Source organism: Myotis brandtii, unplaced genomic scaffold (assembly GCF_000412655.1).
Source record: "Myotis brandtii unplaced genomic scaffold, ASM41265v1 scaffold10, whole genome shotgun sequence".
Classification (NCBI taxonomy): domain Eukaryota; kingdom Metazoa; phylum Chordata; class Mammalia; order Chiroptera; family Vespertilionidae; genus Myotis; species Myotis brandtii.
This window is the reverse complement of record NW_005353325.1, coordinates 1,713,064-1,722,285: the sequence shown is the minus strand read 5'-3', so window position 1 is coordinate 1,722,285 and position 9,222 is coordinate 1,713,064. Positions and strand designations below refer to the sequence as shown.

The 9,222-nt window shown below is 39.5% G+C and overlaps 1 protein-coding gene across 1 annotated transcript in view; it reads right to left on the bottom strand.

Annotated features, from left to right (window-relative positions):
* GABRB1 (gamma-aminobutyric acid (GABA) A receptor, beta 1) overlaps positions 1 to 9,222 on the bottom strand; it is a 369,308-nt gene that overhangs the window by 85,943 nt on the left and 274,143 nt on the right. The window contains exon 5 of the mRNA XM_005853131.2: positions 6,896 to 6,978. Coding sequence (XP_005853193.1) covers positions 6,896 to 6,978 — 83 coding nt within the window. The remainder of the gene's footprint in view (positions 1 to 6,895; positions 6,979 to 9,222) is intronic.

Genomic DNA, 9,222 nt, shown 5'->3' with positions numbered 1-9,222 from the left:
ACGGGCGGGGCGGGGGGCCCCCCCCTCCACCCCCCTCCGAGTGCACAAATTTTTGTGCACCGGGCCTCTAGTATATATATAATTGTATATATATATATCTCCATCCATCCTACTGGTTATGTTTCTCTGGAGAATCCTAATACACTGGCCAATACCAAACCCAAGATTTTTCTTTTATGTGATAGCATTTAAAGCATTCAGCAATGGCTATTATTCCTCCATAAATTTCCCCCCAAGATAGCTTGGTATTCTCCTCTAAAGGAAATTTAATTCAGCATTAAGAACTGGACACAGTTCTCCACATGTGGCTTTATAAGGGCAGACTTTTGTAAAACTACTCCTGTCTCATATCTGGACATTACACTTATTTTGATCTTATTTCCAAGTGTTGATGTAACACATTATATAAATAGAACTCAGCATTTCAACTGCAAAAATCACATTTTCACAGGAAATTTTCCATAGTTAAGTTATGCCATTGTATTTAGGTAGACACATTTTTCTTATTTCTACTATTTTTGTGAACATGAAAACATTGAAATCAACACAATGACAATATTCTGAGACTAAAAGATAGATTGAATGGATGATTCACTAAATTGGACACATTAAGACAATGCCTAAGTTAAAAGTTTCCAAACCATTTTTTTAAAAACAAGATACAAATATAAAAATAATCAGGTATCACTAAATGTTACCTTTGTTTGATAAATCGGTTGTGGTTCAGGTAGGAGGGATATAGACAGCCAATGGCTCAAATGAAACAAAAATTAGTGTGATGAAGGCCTGGGGTGGGGGCAGGAGCAGGGCAGAGTGGGTCAATGGGGAGGGGGAGGGAGAAAAGGGGACATCTGTAATGCTTTCAACAATAAAGATATGTTTTTAAAAAATGAAACAAAAAAATCATAAGGATTTATCACATTTGCCAGCACACTGAAATTCCTAAATGTTTCCATATCTGGCTCTTGGTTGACACATTTATAATCTTAAATTTTGAGATAATCTTAAAGCACAAATATAAAATTGTACAAATGAAAGAATATTTTATGGCAAGTAAAAGAACCCATGCCTTAAATCATGTCTGAGAAAATGAAGACCAGACTTCTATCTTCTAAAATTTAAAAGACTTGAGAAGTTTGGAGCTAAGAAATTTAGCATAAATTCACTCCAAAAATATTCATTATTAAGTACTACCCTAAGTTGTAATTATTCTTGTGAACAAAGTAACGATCCTTTTTTTCCATGGGTTTTATTATAACCCACAGAAGGAAGAAAAAATAAACACACAAGCATATAAATGCTACTAAATGCTACATGGGAAACTAACAGAATTTGGAGATAATAACTCGGGTTCGTAATTTAGATTGGATTCTCAGGAAAGCCTCTTATTGGAGGTGTCATCTTAGGGGAGAAATGAAGAATGAGACGAGAAAAGGCAAAAGAACCATGATGGATTAAAGCAACTCAGCCATTCATTCTACCTTGCAGGTAGAACGAATGGTATTTGACAATAGATTGGAATGGAAGAGTATAAGGGAAATGTCAACAATTAGTCCAAGGATTCTGGTTGGATACTGAGATTAAGGAGACTGGGAGTAAAACTCATTTGGGAGTGAAAAATAATAGTTAACTTTTGAGAAAATTAAGATGCCTTTGAAACATAAAAATAGACATGCCAAGAAGAATGCTATGTACATCGTCTGGGGCTTAGAAGATAACTGAGCTGGAGATATATATTTGGGGACTATTGGAATAAAGATGGTATATAAAGAGAGGTGACCTTTCTGAGAACAGTATCAGCGGGGGTGAGAGATGGGTAGACTGGTTCCAAAATACAGTGGGCTGAGAGGAAGTTGAGGCATTGAACAACAGATATAGACCATTATTCCAGGTAGCTTGAAGAAAAGGAGAGTAATTACGGAAAGCTTAAGGGGAGTTGTAGGGGGACAGTAGAAGTGTTTGATAATGAGAAGAGTTTAAACTTGTTTTTAGGCTTTGAATAAAGGGCTAGCCAGAGGGTGAGATTGAGGATCAAAGTGATCAGGGGTGGAGTGTGTGTGAACTTGAAAAAAAAAGCAATTCTCAGAGGAGGAAGACAGATGGAATCCTGAGCACAGGGGCCAAGGTCAGGCTATAAAAGAAGTGGAGCACCTCCTCCTCTGAAATACGGAGGGCCAGCTTAGAATGGTGAAGACACAAGGAAGTGTAGAACAAGATGGGTGAGTCTGCTGAGAGATTTCAGGCCTGAGATGGCTGCTACTGCTTTGGGTGTAAGTGACAAGTGACACGATCTTCTTGTACTGAGAGGATGAGATTCAGGTCAATATCTTCCTCCATTGTTGCTGCAGAGAATTGGAAAAGGCACCTGAATCCTCCATGATGGTTATCCCAAGTCCTTCTATATCTACATGCAGCTCGTGGCTATCAAACCTTCACATGACAGCTTTATTGATTTCAAATTCCAAATCCTCTTAGTACTAAATTTCTTGATCAATTTTTCTATGTGCCATTAACTGTTTTTATAGCATCCCAGGGCTAGAAAGCTATTGATCTGCTCCAAGTTCAACTAAAATTTCAATTTAACAAGGCTTTATAACCTTTCCAATTTTACTTGATTAGATGACATTTAAAAAAAGCAAAACATCTTTAGTTTTTCTCAAAAGACCTAACCAAGCAAAACATTGCCCCATCCTTGGGATTGTGATGGAAGAGAATACAAACTAGTGCATTTTGTAAGGTAGGTAACGTTTCTACTCTATTGTTCGCAAAAGTATGATCGGTTCAACTTTACTTTGGCGGCGTGTCTACTTTATCATTCTTATTTCCCAACATACACGACAGCCTCTCATTTGTAATCACTTTAAAGTTCAGTTACAGGTTTCATAAATTCAGGGAGAGCTATTTTAGCAAATAATGCAACACATGTTTCTTCATGAAGAGTTAAAAAAAGATGAATAACAGGTTCTGTATTTATTAGTACTTAACAACAATATTGATTATGTACTTAGGCAGGGAACAAGCAAAGCTCATTTGAACTCCATAGTATTGCCATATGATACTTTGTTGCTTGGAATTATTCCTTTTAATACTTAAGATCTCTTTACATTGATTTATCTATTGTTAAGAAGGTATACATTTTAACTAAAATATTAAAGCTAAACAATGTTGTCATTTGAGGCCTTTACGCTTTTTGCTTTTTTTGTGTGTGTGTTTTTTTAGGTTAACATGAATGGAATCAAGGACTATCTGGCTTCCGGCATCCACAGACTACCCTCTCTGCAGTTGCAATCATTTGACCTTTGACCTGAAAGCCAGTTCTGCCTCAGCTTCTGGGCTCTATTTTAACCTGTATTAGGGATAATTTTAGGAAATATAGACCAATCTTTGGTTGACTCAGCATCCTCACCCTAGCTGCGAGTGGCTCCAATAAGTGCTGTATTTCCAACTGTTGATGTTCTGCTCCCTTGCTCACCTGTTGATTGCAGGATTCTATGACAGTAAGATTACCTGGGTTTGAAGCCCCACTTCACCACTATCCTTGGCCGGGGTAAGTTATTTCACTTCTCTGAGCCTCAGATACATTACCTCTCAAAAGTTGGTAGAAATATTTATGTTACGGAGCTGTTATATTAATGCCTAGCTTTGGTCTGGCAAGTACAAGGCAGTTCTGTGATTTTTTTCACCTTTTCTCCCAAATTCCTGCTGTTATAAACTCCTCATTACACAGATTCTTACAGACTCGAGTCTCTGCTTTGCTTTAGGTAAATATCTGTAGGGACTGGAGTTCTGTGACCTGCTGTTGGGTCACTTGAATGATGGCCACCATCTGCCTGCAATTCTACCTATTAGCTGACTTGAGGGGTCCAGTTACCTGCTTCATCCATCTGTCCAGACAGCTGATGGCATATTACTGAATTTCCTCAATGACTCCATATGCCTGGGTCACCACCTATTGCCTGACACCATATTTTATAATTATTTTGGAGTATCTGGCTATTGGTGCTTCCCTCATCCCTGCCACATGAAACTTATGTTTTATTTCTGCCTCATTTATAGTTTTGTTTTGGTCATTATATGATATAATAAATGGACTTCAAAGTCATCTATTTCCTAAATATGAATAAAGTTAATTGCCTACTTAAAGAAAAGTATAACTTATAATAATATAAAAACTCAACATGTATTATAAAATAAAAATGCATTTTAGGAGACAATAAATCCTGATAATTTTAGCTTGATAATTTACAACACAGAATAAATTTAAGGACATGTCAAACTCATTACTTCTTTAGGTGACTGATGTAAACCATAAGGTCTTTGAATTTTGAGAGGATGTCATATCCTACTGCTGTCCAGTGAAGTAAAGGTAAAAGATCACAATCTACAGAAGAGATGCCAAAGGTAAAAGGCAATCCATATGAAGCAACCCATGATGGCCTCTTTCCATGTCCGTTCCAAAAGCTAATGGTTTACTTGCTTAGCTCAAGTTCTGCCTTATTTATAAACTATTACTGGCCATTAAAAAATGATTGTGTTCATATTTCATTTCTACCTTTTGAATTTGGTTGTCATTTAAATCAAAAGTCATCACATCACATAGTAACACCTATCAACCAGCTTACTTATATAATGCATTTTAAAATTAGAATATTTCATAAAGAATAGCTTATGAATTTTCTTGTTCATTCTAGTTTTAGTGGTAGTATATCACCATCTGTGTCTGAATCTATATCTATATCTACAAAAGTATATTTATCTATTTCTATGTTTGTGTTCAGTAAAAGTAGAAAATTAATGTAATCCTATTCTCCTATATAATAGAGGTAATATGCAAATTAATCCTCACGCCGTCACAAGATGGCTGTGCCCACAGCGGAAGCAGAGTTCCCGTAACGAGTGATCAGCAGGGACATGAGGCTGCGTGGCACCGGGCCAGGGTGGGGGACCTGAGGCTGCACCCCCCCACCCAGTGGGGCTTGTTGGGGGACCTGAGGCTGGGACCCCGCCTGGCACTGGGCCAGGGGACCTGAGGCTGTGCTCCCCGCCTGGCGGGGCTTGACGGGGGTGAGACCGGCCGGGTCTGCATCTCACCCAATGGGGGTGGGGCCAGCTGGGTCTAGGTCTCGTGCGATTTCGAGGAGTGTGCGGGTCGGCGGGGACTTGACTCTGGGTTCCACAGCGCACCCCAGACTCTGACAAGAGGGAGATTTTCATATACATTTTACTAATTTTCTTTCATCTCTGACATTTCTATTATAGAGAAAGGGCAAATAGCAATATTAAAATATTTCCTCTAATTAATTCCCTTTTAATGTGCACAAACTTTGTGCACTGGGCCCCTAGTATACTAATAAAAGCCTAAAATGCTGTGTCCGGTCGTCCAGTCATCCGTTCAACCAATCAAAGTGTAATATGCTAATGATATGCTAAGGCCGCCCAACTGCTCGCTATGACGTGCACTGAGCACCAGGGGGAAGATGCTCCGACCAGTAGATTAGCTTGCTGCTGGGGTCCAGCCAATTGAGACTGAGCAAGATGGGCTGGACATGCCCTGGAGCCCTCCCATGGTCCCTCCCTGACTGGCCAAACTCCTGCATCCCTCCCAGGCCCTGATCATGCACAGGTGGGGTCCCTTGGCCTGGCCTGTGCCCTCTCACAATCCAGGACCCCTTGGAGGATGTCAGAGAGTCAGTTTCAGCCCGATCCTGCTCAACGCAGGGGGAGCGCTGCTCAGCCAGAAGCCAGGCTCACGGTTGGCGAGCGCAGCAGCAGTGGTAAGGAGCCTCTCCTGCCTCTGTGGCAGCACTAAGGATGTCTGTCAACTGACTTAGCCATCAGTCAAACATCCCTTGAGGACTCCCGGACTGCGAGAGGGCACAGGCCGGGCTGAGGGATCCCTGCCCGCCCGCCCCCCGCCCCGCTGAGTGCATGAATTTCATGCACTGGGCCTCTAGTTCCTTAATAATCAGATAATTAGGAGTACAGTACTATATTTACTGGTATTCTTTAATAATACTATGAGGTCACTGAATTTTTCCCATTTTCTTTTACTATTTTGATGTTTAGATCTGGGAAGAATTTTAGATGATTTAAGTAAATATCTGTCTATTTCTCACATTACAGTAGGTGGCATTATAATGCTCTGAATTTACTACTGCACCTTTCTGTGTCCCTTAAAACCAGGAAATGGCCTAGACCTGGTATTCACAATAAATGAACTTAAATGCCTGCGTGTTGATAGCTATGAAACAATGAAACAAAGTCAATCAAACTAAATCTCAGTGACTAAAATATTCATATGAAACAAAGTCAATCATATTAAGTATCAGTGACTAAAATATTCAAATTGTTAAGAAAGCAATCAATGAAAACAGCCCAAGAAGACAAACCAAAATTAGTGACTAGACCTGAAACATAGCAAGTCTTTGACCCAATGCACGAGCATCATGAAGGTTTATTCTTCCTATGAAGAAAGACAAAAGCGCACAAGACCCTACCATAGTGTTTTTCTAAAATACAACAATTTACAACCCTCCAGGTGGAGACTATAAAATCAAAAACAATCTCTTAAAGCCTTTACATACTGAAATGTTTTCCCCCTCTTGTTAATGCAGTTTGGGTGTTAGAACACCTTGGGAGAAACTCCAATCTGAGGAGATAGCATGAATTGTCCTGCTAAACTAAGTAGACTTTTCCTCATGGTTCAAAAATTTAACCGCATTGAAATGAACTTGGAGACACCAATATAAGGAGAAATGTCACTAGAGTGGGAAACCCTTAAAAAGTTGGCAGCATAGTATAGCTGCAAATATCCTAGCAATCATTCAGCACAAGGTGGAATTTAATTGAGTCAAGCACGCACCCCCCTTTCCATTCCCCTGTCCAAGTAACTCACAACTTTCAATCTCCAGAGTGCAGTTTTGTTCATCCAGAGGATATCTTCGTAGATCCATCATACATGCAGCTGTGGTTGTGATTCTGTCAGGATGAGAGAGAGAAAGATAGCATCATAAGTACGATGGCCCCCGGTTCCAGGCTTCCCAGCCCCGGATCATGTTACCAGTGGGCATAAAAATTTGGTGGTTAACATTTTTGAAGGCAGGCAGATTGAATTTGAGTCTTTCTTTGCTGCTAACTAGTCTTGTGAGCCTGGACTATTTAATTGAGCTCCGTGAGCCTCAGTCCCCTTATCCATCATAACACCTACTACATAGGATGAATGGCAGTGAGAATTAAAAGAGATGTGTGCTCCATAAATGCTGGTCATTATTATAGCTATTTTTATCCCATAGCATCCTGGCAATGTCTCTGCCAGTATCTTCAGCAAGTCCTGCCTATGAGTAGGTCATCTACAATATGCATTAAAGCCTACCTTCATCTCCTGCTACAACCTAATAATAAAACAACAAAACAACAACAAAACCTGTCCTCTATAACTTTCGGTGCCTAACACTACCCACTATTACAGAGATTTGTCAAATTCATCTCTGAGACCCTGGTCCACCTATATTCAATATAACCAGGAAAGAAACACTACCTTAGGATTGGTGTTCATACCACATAGTCACCAACTCCAGTTGAGCTTATGTTTTTATGCAAACCCCCAAACCCTGACTCTAGATATCTCACCTGGGTTTCCATTATCCCTCCATTTTCATTTGCCTGGGCGATGGAATCTGAGAGCAACTGAAATTCCTAGGCTATCCACTCTTATGGACATTGCATATTACTATGGAATTGAGAAAGTACTTTTCTTTGAAAAAATGGCATGGTCTTCTCTCACAAAGTAACGTGTGATTGTAATGTAAAGAATTCAAAATATTCAAATTTAATAATAGAAATTTTCCTTGCTACTTTAATCCCCAGGAACCACAACACTGGAAAATTTCCATGAATATTCCTTGTACAAATAGGAGCACAGCTATATCTTCTTATAGGATAGCTTCTTAGACAGCTGCCTACCTGCTCTGAACCTTTCTTGTTTGCATTAACAATGCATCTTGGAATTGGTTTTATATCAGTAAATAATAAGCTGTCTTAAAAATTTTACTGCAATGTGTTCAGTTGTATGGAAATACCATACTTTATATTCCCAGTCATCTTTTGATGGACATTTACACTGTTTCCTGTCTTTTAGTTTTACAAATGAAGATGCATTGAATATACTGGTACAACCTTCTATGTCTCACTACTATCTGTTGGCTATTTCTGGAAAGGGAATGGTTGGAAAAAGGTATATGCATTGTAAGTTTTGCCACATTGCCCTTGGTAGAGGTTGTGTCAATTTACGCTCCCACTAACAGAGTATCTAAATTTGACAAAGTACTCTTCATTCCTATGTTTTTTGAGGCTGCCAAGGTGACTTACCGTTTTGGTCATGTGTGTTAACCTAACAGGAACTTTCTTCTTAAAACACTGTTACAAAAGACCCTAATCCTTTCCAATTTCTCTCAGGCTTTCCTTATGAAAGATGAGAGTTCACAGGAGGAGCATTGGGGAATTCCCTTTGAAGCCTTTCTTAGACAGGATGTTGGTCAATGTAATCAGATTTATTTGAGCAATAGGCAAAAGCAAAAAAAAAAAATTCAGGTTCAATTTATAAAACATTTCTTCAAAGTGTTTTACAAGAATTTTAAAGACTAGTTATATTCCAGAATTTAGCACATGAAAGGATTTTATTAGATTCTTTCTTGACTCCTGCTCTCATAATTACATGCATTAATTTTTTTACTTAAAAATATATACTGCATATCTTTTGTTTTCTAAAAATACAATTTCACAAGCTTGTTTTTATGGCCTGCAAGTATTTTAAAACACCCTTAACGAGACAACACAATACCTATTTTTAAATGTTTTAAAAATTATCTATCTACCCAACTATAGTATTTGTTTAATAGCTTCTTATAAGCAAAAAGATCGTGAAAATTATCTAAAAACTAGAAGCCCAGCACGAGAACTAGCGTGGCCCCGCCCACCCGTGTAGCCTCACCGTGCTTGCAGCCCCGCACACCCGCGCCGGTCTTTGGTTGTTATGGTGTTAGGGTCATGGACTTTATATATATACTAGAGGCCCAGTGCACAAAAATTTGTGCACTCGGGGGGCGAGGGGAGGGGGGTCCCCCAACCTGCTGTGCCCTCTCTCGCAGTCTGGGACCCCTCGGGAGATAATGACCTGCTGGCTTAGGCCTGCTCCCGGGTGGCAGAGGGCAGGCCCAATCCCTA